The sequence below is a fragment of the Mixophyes fleayi genome, chromosome 6, assembly GCF_038048845.1.
Source record: "Mixophyes fleayi isolate aMixFle1 chromosome 6, aMixFle1.hap1, whole genome shotgun sequence".
Classification (NCBI taxonomy): Eukaryota; Metazoa; Chordata; class Amphibia; order Anura; family Limnodynastidae; genus Mixophyes; species Mixophyes fleayi.
The window spans coordinates 3,213,174-3,232,304 of NC_134407.1; the positions used below are offsets into that span (position 1 = coordinate 3,213,174).

Sequence of the window (19,131 nt, forward strand, 5' to 3'; positions counted from 1 at the left end):
TGGAAAAAATTCTTGAATTGGCCTCATGTGGGTGGGACCAAATCAGCTGTAGGTGGGGCTAAAACAAAAGTAGGCGGGATTTAGAACTAATAGAATTTGGTTGTAGTAACATTTAGGAAACCCCATATGTGATGACTTAAGACACAGTGGGTCATTTCTAAAGCAATGCAGGAAAAAGCTGCCAGTCCTGTGTTATAAAATGACATTAATCCTTTTACATGATCTACGACTGGTTTATGCCTCTGTGCTCCAACTTGTTTAGTTGCTACCAACACATACTTCCAATATCCCCTTCATAGAAACATATGTGACTGCGTTTAATAAGTTTAACTATTACGTAACATGTTGGCACAATCGTATCTGATCAGTCTGCCAGAGCAGCATTAGAGACCTCACCGGTCTGTAGCATCTTCCCCTGACGTCATGAGATGCAAACTACCAGACAAACCTCTCTCTTTAATATATAAAATGTGCCCTGTGTGTGTAAAAAAATGCATTAAACATAATCCTTATAGTAAATGACTATTATCCACTGCGATCACCACAAAGGTGAAATGCTTCAAGCATCTGCAAGAAAACACTATTTTTGTAACATTTTTGTATGAGCCCTAAATGTGCCCAGTGATTGGGGGTGGTTTGAATTAATAACAGTGCAGGGAGGGTTGGCAGACAATGGTATAAGTGAAGAGAGCTAATCCAAGGGTTTGCTGTTGATATAGTAAGAGCAAAGGATGAAGGATTAATGATATTGTCAGTGCAATGTGGGCTGGTCATATATTCAACAAAGTGATCTGAGAATGGAACCAGTGCAAGGTAGAAGGAGGCAATGGAATCAATGCAGGAACCATTAAAGTATCACCAGAGCTGGAATAAGGCTCTGGGGGGCCCAGGGTACTTAAAACAGGTGGTTATCATTTTAGATACATTATAGACAAATACACAGCAATAATGTGTGCACTACTGTTAGGTACACGCAGCTCTGCCTTCACCAGCAGTACAGTGTGAAGTAGGACATACCTCCCAACTGTCCTTGTAGTCGGACCAAATCCTGATTAAGCAAGACAGTCACCCACATTTGGGTCTGCCCCAACAGATTCAGGACAGTTGGCAGACTGTCCTGCTCTCTCCTACCTTTTCTTGTCACTTTCACCACTTGTGGCTGCTGGTGTCTTTAGATCAGTTGCTGTTTATCTGGATCCTGGAATGTTAGGGGCCCTATTTGGAAAAAAATAGGTATGGGAGGTATGTCCTACTTCACACTGTTATGCTTGTTATGGCAGAGCTGCAGCAACTAACAGCAGTGCACACAGCATTGCCGGTTTATTTGTCTAAAATGAAGACCATATTAGACAATAGGGGGCCCCCCTGTCTTAAGTGCCCCGGGCCCCCCAGAACCTTAATCAGCTCTGCCCACCACAACCCAATCTAACTAACAAGAATGTTTCAGTCCAATCACATGAACAATATAAGAAACATTGGTACTTATCCGACTTTCTCTCTCTCTTTGCTCCTCCGTTCAGACCTCTCACAGCAGCACAGCTTATAGTGTCTCCAGTCTATACAGCGTTGGTCTCTATCATCACTGCAGTAGCCCTCGCTCATAACTGTTTCCTCTCCTCCCTGCTCCTTCTCCTCTTCCAGCTGCTTCCTCTCTCTCTACGTCCCTCTCAGAATTCCAACTGCTCCTTCACCCGCTCCTCTTCCCCACTGCATGCTGGGAGATGCTGTTCTCTGCTTGCAGGGGAGGCATCTAAAGCACATGTGCTGCCTGCTTGGTTCGTCAGTGCTACATATATATTTATTTGAGCCACCAGTCTACCTGGTAATCTTACGATGAAACCTATGGATGATCTTCCCCTAATAACACTAATTCAGCCTCAAAATGTTCCCAATCTCCACTCTGAGCCACACTCGCTCCTCTTGTTCCAGCTCTGCCCTCTTCCAATCAGAATGTTAGCTCTCTCATGAGCAGGGTCCTCCCCATCCTTTGTTTTCATGGCTGCATTCATTTTGTCTCCCTTGTATGTCCCTGTTTTATGTATGTCCTGTTTACCCCAAAGTCCAGCTCTGCACAGTACTGTGGTATAAAACAAACCAATGACAATAATAACTAACATCACTGTATTTAAAAGTAGGTTGCACATAAAAGCATTGTTTTTGTCGGAGGGGTATGACAGTATAGCTAGCACATTTTATTAGATGTGCCAGATTCTACAGGTCTATAGTTATTACCCGTCTTTAATTTCCAGCCTGAAGTTTTAAAAGTATGCCCCTGAAAAGCGCTCTATTCAGAATTGTTCGGATTCCGGGTGGGTCTCCCGGACTCCCGGGAGAGTATGGCAGCCTCCCGCATCTGGCCACTTCCCAGTGAAGTGGTCAGAATCAGACACAAAATGCAGCAATTTTCAGGAAATCGCGGAGTTTGGTCCTGTCCCCAGCTGTAAAATGACACATTACGTCACAGGGGGGGGGGGGGGTCAAAATGACACGATTTTCTGAGCCCCGCCCCTCACACGCCCACCTCACCCCGGCAGCTCCCGGACGCCGACTGCCATAAATTGGCATGTATGTTTTACATCTATTTTTATTTTCTTAATCTCCCTAGGTTACCCTATTACCACCCTCTACACAGCTAACACAAGACAACAACCCTCTGACCAACATTGCTGTGTGACTGATCACACAGGCAACACAATACTTTTACCTTTGTATTCTAGCTGGACCAATGTACAATATGATGTAGCACGTGCCCCTGTGTATCAAACCATTGTCCCATAGATTGTAAGCTGTGAGCAGGGCCCTCTTACCTCTCTGTATGTATTACACAGTATTGTTTCATTAATGTTTGTTCCCAATTGTACAGCACTGCAGAATCTGCTGGCGCTATATAAATAAATGTTGATGATGATGATATGCAACTCTCCAACTCCACTGCTCCCTACATCTCCAGCCTCATCTCCATTCATGCTCCATCCCGCCCTCTGCGTTCAGCCAATGATCGTCGCCTCTCTTCCCCCCTGGTCACCTCCTCCCATGCTCGCATCCAAGACTTCTCCCGTGCTGCCCCCCTCCACTGGAACCAGCTCCACTGCTCCATCAGAACTTCACCCAACTTGTCCAGCTTCAAACGGGCCTTTAAAACCCACCTCTTCCTTATAGCCTTCCAGTCCCCCACTTAACTGCCCTCCTTCCAGTCTCCCACCTACCTCCCTCCTCGTCGCTCTCCTCTCCCCCCTCTCCGTCCTTGCCTCCGCTCTCCCCCTTTCCTCCTCCTATCCTTGCGTCTCTGTCCGTCCTACCCTCCCCTTAGATTGTACGCTCCTTCGAGCAGGGCCTCCTCTCCTCCTGTTCTCCACCACCTTAACTCTGCTCTCCGGCTCCTTGTCTCTTCCGTGAGGCCCTTCTACCCCCGGGGCCTCTCACCTTTCATCTAGCTGTACTTTGAGCTTCCGAGTTACTGTGCTTTTTGTTAACTGTTCCGTGCTGTCTCACCCTGTACCGTGTTTCTGTCTGTCCGTGTACGGCGCTACGGATACCTAGTGGCGCCCTATAAATAAATACTACAAATAATAATAATAATATGCGGGATAAATAGTCCTAGTCCCCAGAAAAAGCTCTGCAAAAGTGTAAATGAAACATACTCTAGTACATAGCTCCAATTACTGTAATTATGGCGGTAATATTGATCAGTTGTTATGGATGATCAATGCGGAGATCATAATTACAGTAATTGGAACGCTGGCTGCGAACAGACGTCACTCTCCGCAGACACTAATGATATAAACAGAAATCATTATACGGGTGTTGTTGTCACACGAGCTGGTAGATGAAGTACAGGACATACATCATCACGCGGTGAAGGATTCCGCTGTCCATCCGGTCAGAGGCGACCTGAGCACCTTATCCCTTATTAGTGTAATGTATCATATCAAAGACAGATCATCACTTTTATCATTATTTAATCTACTAACAAGGTTATAAAACACTAATTTATACTTTTGCAGAAGACGATGAACAGATTTTATTTTAATTCCCAATAAATCTGGGACAGTGATTTCTCCCGTAGAGAGACTGATGGATACACGGTAACTGGACAAAAATCCTCATTTAAGGCCCTATTCAGTCCCGAACGCCGCATCTTGCGTGAAATAGCTCTACGCATGCGCCACAACGGGACTCAGCCAAATAAAAATGACACTTATTACTGCCTAGGACTTGAAGGGCGGAACGGGGGAGGGAAGGGGCGGATGAACGCACCAATGTACAATAAGGGTGTGCCGGACGTTCAACGCGGATACAGGCGGTTCAAGCTCTGTATTTCTCCTAAGTACATGTGAATACAGCAGAATTATGCTCAAGCTCTGAGCTCCTTTTCTAACCCACAAGTTGTAAATAACAAAGTTCTCTTATATTTAACTATGAAAAAAATAAAAAATGTAACTGTTTAATAAGTTTGAAAGTGTAAATATTCGGTCCCAGAGAAAACATGAAAACACCAACTGGACAACATGAAAACACCAACTGGACAGCTGGACGGATCTCAGGGCATTTATATCCCAGTAACAGTTGTATAACCCGCTAGAACCAGGTGATAGATGTGACACAGGGACCCCCCAGCTTAGATCGGGATGAGATTTCACAGACGCAGACACCAGCTTCTATAAACAGCTCTCACCGGTGTTTACAGCCGCGTCGCACATTATGATAAACGCTACATGTACAAATAAACTCAGAAAGACGGATGGCGCTGCGGAATGCGGCTCAGAGTTCTGTCTGTTCCTGCGGAGGAGCCCAGCGGGACCACCTCTCCATCACAGTGCTGGAGATCTCGTTCCTCAGACAGACGCTGCTTCTTAGCAAACGCTCTTATTTGTTTTTAATGCACAATGTTTTGACTCAATGTTTGTTTTAGTCCTGAAAAGTTACCGCAAAATTAGGACCGAATGAAGATAAAATTGTATATTTATATTTTATTTAACCATTATACCAATTACTCACAATCAGTGTATTGGGACAATTGTGTGTTTTAGTGTGAGGTGGATTTGTCAGACAAATATAGGTGAAAAATCCTGAAATAAAAACAAATCTCAGCCTATACGTCCAGACAGAACGCGCTGTAACCCCTACAAGGGCGATGACGAGTGAGACAGACCCACAATCACCCCTGAGTAACAGCATGGAATCTACAGGGAATATTGTGATTTGTGTGTGGCTGAGGTTGTTGGGGTGATCCTGGGATCTGTCACCCCAATATTATCACAACACTGGGCGCTCGTATCCAGGCTTTGTATAGATTGCCACAGAAACGTCATATTATGGATTAATAAAACTCAGTTTAACCAAAAATAAATTAATGTTCAGGGAAAACTATCAGTAAAATACAACATATTATGTTATTTAAAGTTTAATAAAAATTTACTTTGTCATTTAATCATTAGATAAAGATAAAAAAACAAAAAACGTTTATTATATACATATCCCCCCCACACTTTTTTTAAATAGTGTTTTAGTATTTTAGTGTGATTGTATAGCTTGGAGGTGTTACTGGTGCCCATGAAGAGGACTAGACACTGTCCACAGATATTTACATAGCTCCAACGTGATAGAGCGTCAGCTTGTCAGCGCCCTCTGATCGCTTTGTCTCGTTTCGTTGCTGTGTTTGTAAAGTGCTACGGATAATGTTGGCGCTATATAAATAAATGTAATAAATAATAATATCTATTGGAATAATATAAAATACAGTTAGTTGTGTTCTCCTTTTAGCCTCTTAGACAGAGGTCATACTGTACGTCTGCTGGGCTGGGCTGCCCCATATCATATATCAGTTTGTAAAGCGCTGAAATCCATTACTTTGAGTTGTACATGCAGCGTATAATGTGCTCTGGAATCGCTGTTCTCACGCTTCACCTACCAGGGGCGTAACGGACGGAACCAAAGGGGAATTATTACATTTAATTTGAAACATCTGGTATTAGAAAAGAATAACACATAGAATCAGAGTTCAGAGACATACACAGATATATATGGAAGACGTGACACTTATAGAAAGAAGAGGGTGATATACATCATTTCTATTACAATCTTGGGAGACGCCGTCAGTGATCCTGGTCCTGGGAATGTCAGGGTGATTAATTCTGACCCCCACGATGTAGGACACAGTTTCTCAGCTCTCTCCTCTGATATATCTGATACACACAATATATTACGGATACGTGTGATCTACAAATGTATCCTGCGCAGACCATCCCCAGCCTCTTAGAAGCAGGGAGGCCGTACGTCCCCTATTGTTCCAAGGGTTGATAGATTTGTCCCTCTTTTTCTGTGTAATAAATGCAGTTTTCACTATTTGCTTTTTCTGGACTTTAGAAGTTATCATTTATTAAATAGAGGTATTTAAAAAACCAAACAAACTGCGCTATAACCAACATCCTGTGAATGTTGAGGGTTGTAGTACGGTGATACGCTCAGGCAGGGCTCTGAGTATGATTATAAAGGGATCGCAGCACAGGAGACAGCCGGACGAGTACAATCCATGGTAAATCACACGTCTGATCTCTGCCTGTGTCGCCCTCCCTACAGACGACAGTTATGGAGAGCATGTCACCGCTGTAACACTGTGTACGGCTATTTCCAGCCATTAAGACGGCTCGATAGTCAGTAGCACAGACATTAGCCACAAATGAAAACATCACTTACTGCTTCCAACTCCCAAATGAAGAGAGAGCGCTGATGTGCATCTCCCAGCGCCCGGCGTACGTCACACAATGATAACTACGATGGGATTAGACTGGTAAGAAGAAGGTCACTGTCTGAATAATCGAGGTGTCATCCAGATGTCTCCAGAAGCCAGTAACATCACTAAAGAGCGAGGCATTTTGTGCCTCGTGCCTCAGTGATATAACAGGTTCCTGGTGAGTTCTGCTTGGGTCCACAACATAATTACAGATACACTTTGATACCATCGTCCAGAGATTACTGTGACGTTAGTAGGTAGGACAGGCCAGTGTCCGAGGACTCCTTACCTCCACCGGTCCTCGCAAGGATTCCGCCTGCTCAGCTCCCACCTCCAGCGTCACGTCTACGGAGGCGAACGGCCGGCTCGCCATCTGCTGCCGCTCTCGCATCAGTTGCTGCGGAGAAGAAAAGTAATTTATTAGAAGTGACTAATACCTCGTTACTATCAATATCTAATAGCTACAAACTAAGAAACGGACCTTCCAGGTCCATGAAACGGTCCCTTCTCTCACATGAATCAAGAATAATAATTTAATACGGGGTAAATTAAATTGAAGAGTTTCAAATAATATTAACTTGTGGGACTGGAATATGTCATGTGGGGTATAAATCATTTTGTACAGATAATGTTTATCTGTCTCCTATGGCTGTAACGCTGAATGTACCACAATGGGCTCTCTCGTCACATTGAGGTGTTGATGTTTACGTGATAAATAGACCCCCAGCGTTTTCCTAAGGAGGCGATCTATGGTTAGTGAGAGGTCTGTGTGATATAACACTTTATTCCAGCACGTGTCTGTTTTTTTTACTAATTAGGAATATTCTTTAGTTTAGTGAGTTTCTCCTTCAGTGGACTCTAGAGCAGATCCCTGACCCAGCTTCGGAGTTTATCAGATATTATATATTAATAATAATAATTATATTACTTTATGATGCTACAAGGACCTCTCACACTGTTGTATCATGTGCTCACCATTAAATTTAACACATACGAAACGTCTCTTAAGAGAAAGTCACTATAAGCCACTAGCCAATCAAATCACACAGAAGGAACGCCAATTTGTCGCATGCGACTGTTCGGGGGTCAGGCTGGACGAGCACCCCCATATGTTGTAATGAGCCCACAAACGATTGGTGATAGGTATCTGACAACCAGATATTTGGGCAGTTTGGGTCCCTATCTACAGCACGGTGGACGGGTTTGGTCTAATGATTAAATTATACGACAGAAGCACAACAAGCGTTGCCGGCTAATAATTCTCCTTCTTTACCACCTCCAATTTATCTCTGAGTGGAACTTGCTGCTAATTAAATGTATGCTGATTATGTGGCTCTAATAATGGGATGGGAAACCATATAATTCATTACAAGGGGGTAATTATCCAGCACTAACTGTACACTAATTAATAACAGTCTGTTATATGGGTTAATAAGTAGATAAAACAGTGTTTTAGACACAATAGAGTACATGAGAAATGAGAACATAACATGCCTGTAAAACAATATACACAGATAATATACAAGTCACATTATACATTCTACATTGTGATAAAGTGCTGATCCCAACAAAGAGACGACTGATTTAGATATATACCCATTATACATATATATATATATATATATATATATATATATATATATATATATATATATATATATATACAACCTGCAGAGGGAACTAACATCAAAGTGTATGTGTCCTATACATAGAATGTATCACCCAGGAGTCCTAGGGTTCCACTTACAATAACACATTGTTAGACAACAAACAACTTTGTTAAGATCACAATAGGCTTCCAGGGACCGTCCTGGGGATACAGATTTGTCCCTATTCATTGTATAAGATGAGCACTGTCCCTATTTTCATCCAACAGAGATGAGTACTGAGATATTTCTGTCACACTGGCGGCTCCCAATTCAGCTACAATACTAGTTTTACAGATTACATGGGCATATTGTTGGTGAAAATGGGTGTTTTTGGGGCGATAAGTTTCTTTCCTGCTTCACCCTACACATTACAGGGTAAGAATCGATGGCTTTCTCCCTTTGCGTGGGAGAATCTGACAGACATGACAGTGCTACATGTACTGTTATCACCAGCGATGGAAACAGTGTCCTATAATAAAGTTATTTCTAACCTATCTACGTGTGAATTGGAAAGTCTAATTGACAGTAAATAGACTTCAATTGTAAAGCACTACAGAGTATGTTGCAGCTATATAAGTAAAGTGATAATAAACAGACTGATCTCTAACCAGGACTATAAACACTGCTAGTTATTGCACTGCATATCTTATTCCATGATAAATAATGAATAAACATCTATAGAGACGGCACAGTGTTATGTGTGCGATTAGTATGTGCTTTGTATGTGCTTAGTGTGCTCAGTCCGTGTTTTGGTGATAAATCAGGAAGATGTAGGTAAGTTACCCCAGAGCAACACAGGTTAAACACACTGAAAACATTACGAACGCATCTGAAACGCAGACGTTTAACGCCAGTGTGTAGATAGCGGGCGGGAAGATCAATAATTAAAGTTATTTCTAGATCATCATATTATAAAGCAGGGATAACAGACAAGGAAGGAATATCTCAAGGACATGGAGAGACGTGATAGCTCAGTAAATCGTGAAGGTATCGATGCAGAATAAAGAGACTTGTGAAGAACAAGATCACTGAACAAGAAGCCGTATCGGATACAAGAATAGAATCTCCCAATATCTGCACATAAACTGTAAATGCTCCGTCCCAAAGTGGGAATAGCAACTAATATAGCGTTATATCCACAAACCAACACATTGCATGTAACAACCTTACTCTCATCTTACTACACATTAAGAGCAATTAAACACATGGTCGAGTCTATACTGGAATATCAGAGTGTGCTGGATATTATATCACCAGAAACTAGACTGTCAAGAGTCCCTATTATAGTGGGTATAACGCAGAGTGTCTGTCTCATAGTGCGTATAACACAGTGTCTGTCTCATAGTGCGTATAACGCAGCGGGTGTCTGTCTCATAGTGCGTATAACGCAGCGAGTATCTGTCTCATAGTGCGTATAACACAGCGGGTGTCTGTCTCATAGTGCGTATAACACAGCGGGTGTCTGTCTCATAGTGCGTATAACACAGCGGGTGTCTGTCTCATAGTGCGTATAACACAGCGAGTGTCCTTCTCATAGTGCGTATAACACAGCGTGTGTCTGTCTCATAGTGCGTATAACACAGCGTGTGTCTGTCTCATAGTGCGTATAACACAGCAGGTGTCTGTCTCATAGTGCGTATAACACAGCGAGTGTCCGTCTCATAGTGCGTATAACACAGAGTGTCTGTCTCATAGTGCGTATAACACAGCAGGTGTCTGTCTCATAGTGCGTATAACACAGCGGGTGTCTGTCTCATAGTGCGTATAACACAGCGAGTGTCCTTCTCATAGTGCGTATAACACAGCGGGTGTCTGTCTCATAGTGCGTATAACACAGTAGGTGTCTGTCTCATAGTGCGTATAACACAGCAGGTGTCTGTCTCATAGTGCGTATAACACAGCGAGTGTCTGTCTCATAGTGCGTATAACACAGCGGGTGTCTGTCTCATAGTGCATATAACACAGCGAGTGTCCTTCTCATAGTGCGTATAAAACAGCGGGTGTCTGTCTCATAGTGCGTATAACACAGCGGGTGTCTGTCTCATAGTGCGTATAACGCAGCGGGTGTCTGTCTCATAGTGCATATAACACAGCAAGTGTCTGTCTCATAGTGCGTATAACACAGCGAGTGTCCTTCTCATAGTGCGTATAAAACAGCGGGTGTCTGTCTCATAGTGCGTATAACACAGCGGGTGTCTGTCTCATAGTGCGTATAACACAGCGAGTGTCTGTCTCATAGTGCGTATAACACAGCGAGTGTCTGTCTCATAGTGCGTATAACACAGCGAGTGTCTGTCTCATAGTGCGTATAACACAGCGGGTGTCTGTCTCATAGTGCGTATAACGCAGCAGGTGTCTGTCTCATAGTGCGTATAACACAGCGAGTGTCTGTCTCATAGTGCGTATAACACAGCGAGTGTCTGTCTCATAGTGCGTATAACACAGAGAGTGTCTGTCTCATAGTGCGTATAACACAGCGAGTGTCTGTCTCATAGTGCGTATAACACAGCGAGTGTCTGTCTCATAGTGCGTATAACACAGCGGGTGTCTGTCTCATAGTGCGTATAACACAGCGGGTGTCTGTCTCATAGTGCGTATAACACAGCGAGTGTCTGTCTCATAGTGCGTATAACACAGCGAGTGTCTGTCTCATAGTGCGTATAACACAGCGGGTGTCTGTCTCATAGTGCGTATAACACAGCGAGTGTCTGTCTCATAGTGCGTATAACACAGCGAGTGTCTGTCTCATAGTGCGTATAACACAGCGAGTGTCTGTCTCATAGTGCGTATAACACAGCAGGTGTCTGTCTCATAGTGCGCATAACACAGCGAGTGTCTGTCTCATAGTGCATATAACACAAGGGTGTCTGTCTCATAGTGCGTATAACACAGCAGGTGTCTGTCTCATAGTGCGCATAACACAGCGAGTGTCTGTCTCATAGTGCATATAACACAGCAAGTGTCTGTCTCATAGTGCGTATAACGCAGCGAGTGTCTGTCTCATAGTGCGTATAACGCAGCGGGTGTCTGTCTCATAGTGCGTATAACGCAGCGGGTGTCTGTCTCATAGTGCGTATAACACAGCAGGTGTCTGTCTCATAGTGCGTATAACACAGCAGGTGTCTGTCTCATAGTGCGTATAACACAGCGGGTGTCTGTCTCATAGTGCGTATAACACAGCGAGTGTCCTTCTCATAGTGCGTATAACACAGCGGGTGTCTGTCTCATAGTGCGTATAACACAGCGGGTGTCTGTCTCATAGTGCGTATAACACAGCGAGTATCTGTCTCATAGTGCGTATAACACAGCGAGTGTCCGTCTCATAGTGCGTATAACACAGCGGGTGTCTGTCTCATAGTGCGTATAACGCAGCGGGTGTCTGTCTCATAGTGCGTATAACACAGCAGGTGTCTGTCTCATAGTGCGTATAACACAGCAGGTGTCTGTCTCATAGTGCGTATAACACAGCGAGTGTCTGTCTCATAGTGCGTATAACACAGCGGGTGTCTGTCTCATAGTGCGTATAACACAGCGGGTGTCTGTCTCATAGTGCGTATAACACAGCGGGTGTCTGTCTCATAGTGCGTATAACACAGCGGGTGTCTGTCTCATAGTGCGTATAACACAGCGAGTGTCCTTCTCATAGTGCGTATAACACAGCGAGTGTCCTTCTCATAGTGCGTATAACACAGCGGATGTCTGTCTCATAGTGCGTATAACACAGCGGGTGTCTGTCTCATAGTGCGTATAACACAGCGAGTATCTGTCTCATAGTGCGTATAACACAGCGAGTGTCTGTCTCATAGTGCGTATAACACAGCGAGTGTCCTTCTCATAGTGCGTATAACACAGCGGGTGTCTGTCTCATAGTGCGTATAACGCAGCGGGTGTCTGTCTCATAGTGCATATAACACAGCAAGTGTCTGTCTCATAGTGCGTATAACACAGCGAGTGTCTGTCTCATAGTGCGTATAACACAGCGGGTGTCTGTCTCATAGTGCGTATAACACAGCGGGTGTCTGTCTCATAGTGCGTATAACACAGCGGGTGTCTGTCTCATAGTGCGTATAACACAGCGAGTGTCCTTCTCATAGTGCGTATAACACAGCGAGTGTCCTTCTCATAGTGCGTATAACACAGCGGATGTCTGTCTCATAGTGCGTATAACACAGCGGTGTCTGTCTCATAGTGCGTATAACACAGCGAGTATCTGTCTCATAGTGCGTATAACACAGCGAGTGTCTGTCTCATAGTGCGTATAACACAGCGAGTGTCCTTCTCATAGTGCGTATAACACAGCGGGTGTCTGTCTCATAGTGCGTATAACGCAGCGGGTGTCTGTCTCATAGTGCATATAACACAGCAAGTGTCTGTCTCATAGTGCGTATAACACAGCGAGTGTCTGTCTCATAGTGCGTATAACACAGCGAGTGTCTGTCTCATAGTGCGTATAACACAGCGAGTGTCCTTCTCATAGTGCGTATAACACAGCGGGTGTCTGTCTCATAGTGCGTATAACGCAGCAGGTGTCTGTCTCATAGTGCGTATAACGCAGCAGGTGTCTGTCTCATAGTGCGTATAACACAGCAGGTGTCTGTCTCATAGTGCGTATAACACAGCGGGTGTCTGTCTCATAGTGCGTATAACACAGCGGGTGTCTGTCTCATAGTGCGTATAACACAGCGGGTGTCTGTCTCATAGTGCGTATAACACAGCGGGTGTCTGTCTCATAGTGCGTATAACACAGCGGGTGTCTGTCTCATAGTGCGTATAACACAGCGGGTGTCTGTCTCATAGTGCGTATAACACAGCGGGTGTCCGTCTCATAGTGCGTATAACACAGCGAGTGTCCGTCTCATAGTGCGTATAACACAGCGGGTGTCTGTCTCATAGTGCGTATAACGCAGCGGGTGTCTGTCTCATAGTGCGTATAACACAGCAGGTGTCTGTCTCATAGTGCGTATAACACAGCAGGTGTCTGTCTCATAGTGCGTATAACACAGCGAGTGTCTGTCTCATAGTGCGTATAACACAGCGGGTGTCTGTCTCATAGTGCGTATAACACAGCGGGTGTCTGTCTCATAGTGCGTATAACACAGCGGGTGTCTGTCTCATAGTGCGTATAACACAGCGGGTGTCTGTCTCATAGTGCGTATAACACAGCGAGTGTCCTTCTCATAGTGCGTATAACACAGCGAGTGTCCTTCTCATAGTGCGTATAACACAGCGGATGTCTGTCTCATAGTGCGTATAACACAGCGGGTGTCTGTCTCATAGTGCGTATAACACAGCGAGTATCTGTCTCATAGTGCGTATAACACAGCGAGTGTCTGTCTCATAGTGCGTATAACACAGCGAGTGTCCTTCTCATAGTGCGTATAACACAGCGGGTGTCTGTCTCATAGTGCGTATAACGCAGCGGGTGTCTGTCTCATAGTGCATATAACACAGCAAGTGTCTGTCTCATAGTGCGTATAACACAGCGAGTGTCTGTCTCATAGTGCGTATAACACAGCGAGTGTCTGTCTCATAGTGCGTATAACACAGCGAGTGTCCTTCTCATAGTGCGTATAACACAGCGGGTGTCTGTCTCATAGTGCGTATAACGCAGCAGGTGTCTGTCTCATAGTGCGTATAACGCAGCAGGTGTCTGTCTCATAGTGCGTATAACACAGCAGGTGTCTGTCTCATAGTGCGTATAACACAGCGGGTGTCTGTCTCATAGTGCGTATAACACAGCGGGTGTCTGTCTCATAGTGCGTATAACACAGCGGGTGTCTGTCTCATAGTGCGTATAACACAGCGGGTGTCTGTCTCATAGTGCGTATAACACAGCAGGTGTCTGTCTCATAGTGCGTATAACACAGCGGGTGTCTGTCTCATAGTGCGTATAACACAGCAGGTGTCTGTCTCATAGTGCGTATAACACAGAGTGTCTGTCTCATAGTGCGTATAACACAGAGTGTCTGTCTCATAGTGCGTATAACACAGCGAGTGTCTGTCTCATAGTGCGTATAACACAGCAGGTGTCTGTCTCATAGTGCGTATAACACAGAGTGTCTGTCTCATAGTGCGTATAACACAGAGTGTCTGTCTCATAGTGCGTATAACACAGCAGGTGTCTGTCTCATAGTGCGTATAACACAGCAGGTGTCTGTCTCATAGTGCGTATAACGCAGCGAGTGTCTGTCTCATAGTGCGTATAACACAGCGAGTGTCTGTCTCATAGTGCGTATAACACAGCAGGTGTCTGTCTCATAGTGCGTATAACACAGCAGGTGTCTGTCTCATAGTGCGTATAACACAGCAGGTGTCTGTCTCATAGTGCGTATAACACAGCGGGTGTCTGTCTCATAGTGCGTATAACACAGCAGGTGTCTGTCTCATAGTGCGTATAACACAGCAGGTGTCTGTCTCATAGTGCGTATAACACAGCAGGTGTCTGTCTCATAGTGCGTATAACACAGCGGGTGTCTGTCTCATAGTGCGTATAACACAGCGAGTGTCTGTCTCATAGTGCGTATAACACAGCGGGTGTCTGTCTCATAGTGCGTATAACACAGCGGGTGTCTGTCTCATAGTGCGTATAACACAGCGAGTGTCTATCTCATAGTGCGTATAACACAGCGGGTGTCTGTCTCATAGTGCGTATAACGCAGCGAGTGTCTGTCTCATAGTGCGTATAACACAGCGGGTGTCTGTCTCATAGTGCGTATAACACAGCGGGTGTCTGTCTCATAGTGCGTATAACACAGCGGGTGTCTGTCTCATAGTGCGTATAACACAGAGTGTCTGTCTCATAGTGCGTATAACACAGAGTGTCTGTCTCATAGTGCGTATAACACAGCGAGTGTCTGTCTCATAGTGCGTATAACACAGCGAGTGTCTGTCTCATAGTGCGTATAACACAGCGAGTGTCTATCTCATAGTGCGTATAACACAGCGGGTGTCTGTCTCATAGTGCGTATAACGCAGCGAGTGTCTGTCTCATAGTGCGTATAACACAGCGGGTGTCTGTCTCATAGTGCGTATAACACAGCGGGTGTCTGTCTCATAGTGCGTATAACACAGCGGGTGTCTGTCTCATAGTGCGTATAACACAGAGTGTCTGTCTCATAGTGCGTATAACACAGAGTGTCTGTCTCATAGTGCGTATAACACAGCGAGTGTCTGTCTCATAGTGCGTATAACGCAGCGAGTGTCTGTCTCATAGTGCGTATAACACAGCGAGTGTCTGTCTCATAGTGCGTATAACACAGAGTGTCTGTCTCATAGTGCGTATAACGCAGCGAGTGTCTGTCTCATAGTGCGTATAACACAGCGAGTGTCTGTCTCATAGTGCGTATAACGCAGCAGGTGTCTGTCTCATAGTGCGTATAACACAGCAGGTGTCTGTCTCATAGTGCGTATAACACAGCAGGTGTCTGTCTCATAGTGCGTATAACACAGCAGGTGTCTGTCTCATAGTGCGTATAACACAGCGAGTGTCTGTCTCATAGTGCGTATAACACAGCGAGTGTCTGTCTCATAGTGCGTATAACGCAGCGGGTGTCTGTCTCATAGTGCGTATAACGCAGCGGGTGTCTGTCTCATAGTGCGTATAACACAGCGGGTGTCTGTCTCATAGTGCGTATAACGCAGCGGGTGTCTGTCTCATAGTGCGTATAACGCAGCGGGTGTCTGTCTCATAGTGCGTATAACGCAGCAGGTGTCTGTCTCATAGTGCGTATAACACAGCAGGTGTCTGTCTCATAGTGCGTATAACACAGCGAGTGTCTGTCTCATAGTGCGTATAACACAGAGTGTCTGTCTCATAGTGCGTATAACACAGAGTGTCTGTCTCATAGTGCGTATAACACAGCGAGTGTCTGTCTCATAGTGCGTATAACACAGCGAGTATCTGTCTCATAGTGCGTATAACACAGCGAGTGTCTGTCTCATAGTGCGTATAACACAGCGGGTGTCTGTCTCATAGTGCGTATAACGCAGCGAGTGTCTGTCTCATAGTGCGTATAACACAGCGAGTGTCTGTCTCATAGTGCGTATAACACAAGGGTATGATGCATGTTCGACAGTTACATAATTGACATTTATATGGTCAAATATAATCAGTGTTATTAGGTTGATAATAATATCCCTAACCTAACCCGTAATCATATAATACTGTTGACATTCGAATTGTCGACCTAATGTTGTCGATTCTCTGAATGCCAACCAAACGAATGTGTAGCCGACAACCTCACACCCAGCACAGGCCGGTGAGTGTCAGGATTTAAGACGATTTCAGTCGTATAACATTTATGGCGTTATAGCGCCAGATTTGACAGATTTGGCCTGTGTTTTATGCCGATGTTATAAAGAGGCAAAACTGTATTTTAAGATGCATTTTCCAATCATGAAATGTAAAATTGAAACCCAACAAAACGAGTGATCACAGGATGCAGCTATTAGCACAAGGTAGACACAAAAGTGGCTGCGCAGATAACATCGCACCCAGACAATAATTCTCCTGTCATCGCTTCTCCGCCTGGCGGCTAAGATCACCTGTAGTACTGTTCTAAGGGCAAGGGCAACCTCTCTGCCCATGATGGGTCTACCATTGTCTGGCAAGGGGGTGGAACAGGTAAGCCCAGGGTATCATGCTGCCAGTTTGGGGGCATCAGTAGGAAAGCCCCAGGTACCATGATGCCATGTTGGTATGTATGTATTGGTGAGGGAGTTTGTTGGTGTGGCCTTAAGACTCCTACTTTCCACCAACACATGCCGCAAAGACTTAAGAAGAGGACATGAAGGTTGCACATTTTTAATGCACTTGGGTGGAGCCAGTAGGTACCACGGGCTTTTTAAAAGGAACAAAAGAGTCATAAAACAGGGACATGCCAATATTTTATCTGACTTCCTTTTCTTTAACTATTATTATAATAAACATCTGGCGTTATCTCTACCTGGCGCAGTCCGCTGGCATAAGCCTACTAACGAGCAGTCACACATTGCGGCAAAGCATGTTATGGTAATGGCCGGCACACGCCAAGGACAGTATATATTAATCTTTTCCACAGCTGCTGAAGACGGCTGTTCACTTTGTGAGTCTGAATAACCTGGAGAAGGACTAACAGGTGTCTCTCAGCCCTTTATCGGCTAATGAAGATGAAAATGGCCCAGCTCGTTGTGCTAATAGCAAAGTAATCACATTGTGCGAGCAATTTTACATTTTACAGCCATTTGATAAAGAACGGGATGGCAGCACTTAGGTCATTTGCACGTTTATGAAGCTTAAGTGTTTGTTGAGCGCGGTCTGAACCAGTTGTTGACGTGAGCTATTAAAGAACTTCAGGATGGAGAGTCTATTGTTAAAGACACAGTCACAGTTCATGATCTGACCAAAGAGCAGACGTTAATATGTTATTGTGAAATAAAACACCGGACACTGGAGGAATTGACTCCTCCGCAGATACAGGGTGATTGTCGTGGCGTCGTTATTCTCTGTATTAGGCAAATATTGGAGGTTTTCATTTATTGACATGTACGCATCATATCAATCACTCTTAAAACGACACCACAGTGCACAATTACATTGTAAAATGCAGAAATAGTCATTCCATTTATTTACAAAGGGTGAGGTTACAACTTACTGACAGAACTCATCATCTTTCCTTCTGCCAATGTTGCTTTTCATCCCAATATCTCCCTCTTGGTTGACAACATCACTCTGTCTCCTGTCACCCAGGCCCGCTTTACCCCTCATATCCAGTCCCTCACCAAATCCTGCCAATTCTTCCTCCGTAACATCACGATAATCTGTCCCTTCCTCTTTCAGGAAGCAACCGAAATCCTGGTCCAGTCACTCCTCATTTCTCGTCTTGACTATTGTAACCTCCTTCTCACTGGTCTTCCTCATTCTCGCTCTTCTGACCTTCAATCCATACAGAACGCTGCGGCTCATCTTCCTCTCCCACCGCAGCTCTTCCGCTTCTCCTCTGCGTAAATCCCTACATTAGCTTCCTATCCGTTTCAGAGTTCAGTTCACGCTCCTTACCCTCACTTACACAGCCCTTACCAACGCTTCTCCCCCTTACATCTCTGACCTTGTCTCGAGGTACATACCTACCTGTCCACTACGTTCTGCCTCTGACCTCCGCCTCAATTCACCTCTCATTACCTCCTCCCATGCTCACCTCCAAGACTTCTGCCGGGAATTTAGATTGTAAGCTCCTATGAGGCAGGGACTGATGTGAGTGAGTTTTCTGTGCAGCGCTGCGGAATTAGTGGCGCTATATAAATAGCTGCTGCTGCTGATATGGACATATTTTATGGGCATTTGGACACAAGGTGGCGCTGTTCTGTTTTACCAGCGCCAACCCTCGCTCACATTTATAAACGCACATAGTGCAGGTGAACCTGAGCACCAACGGTCAGGAGTCATCTAACAAACTGAACGAGTAACATAATGTGGAGGTGGGGGGCACCGCCCAGGGCACCCACCTGCCCTCAATGCATAGAAGTAGAAATAAGATATGTACAGATAGAAGTCTGAACATTCACAGGAAAATGGAAATAACTTGGAAAAGTTCTATTTCCTTCAAAAGCAAGAAAGACAACAGCTCTTTATAAACTATAAATGAGCTTAGAGCAGAACGTGTTCTCTCCTTGAATATTGGAAACCTTTGTGGGTATTTCACAAATACTGAAATACTGAGACATCTGGGGCCTATTTAGCAAACCCTTCTGTGCCTTAAATCTTGTGAAAAG

General features: G+C 44.7%; 1 protein-coding gene across 3 annotated transcripts in view; it reads right to left on the minus strand.

Moving 5' to 3' along the window:
• The window catches only part of ATRNL1 (attractin like 1), a 489,225-nt gene that overhangs the window by 96,134 nt on the left and 373,960 nt on the right, over positions 1 to 19,131 (minus strand). For all 3 annotated transcript variants that reach the window (XM_075215604.1, XM_075215603.1, XM_075215602.1), the window contains one exon: positions 7,023 to 7,130. In XM_075215604.1, coding sequence (XP_075071705.1) covers positions 7,023 to 7,130 — 108 coding nt within the window. The remainder of the gene's footprint in view (positions 1 to 7,022; positions 7,131 to 19,131) is intronic.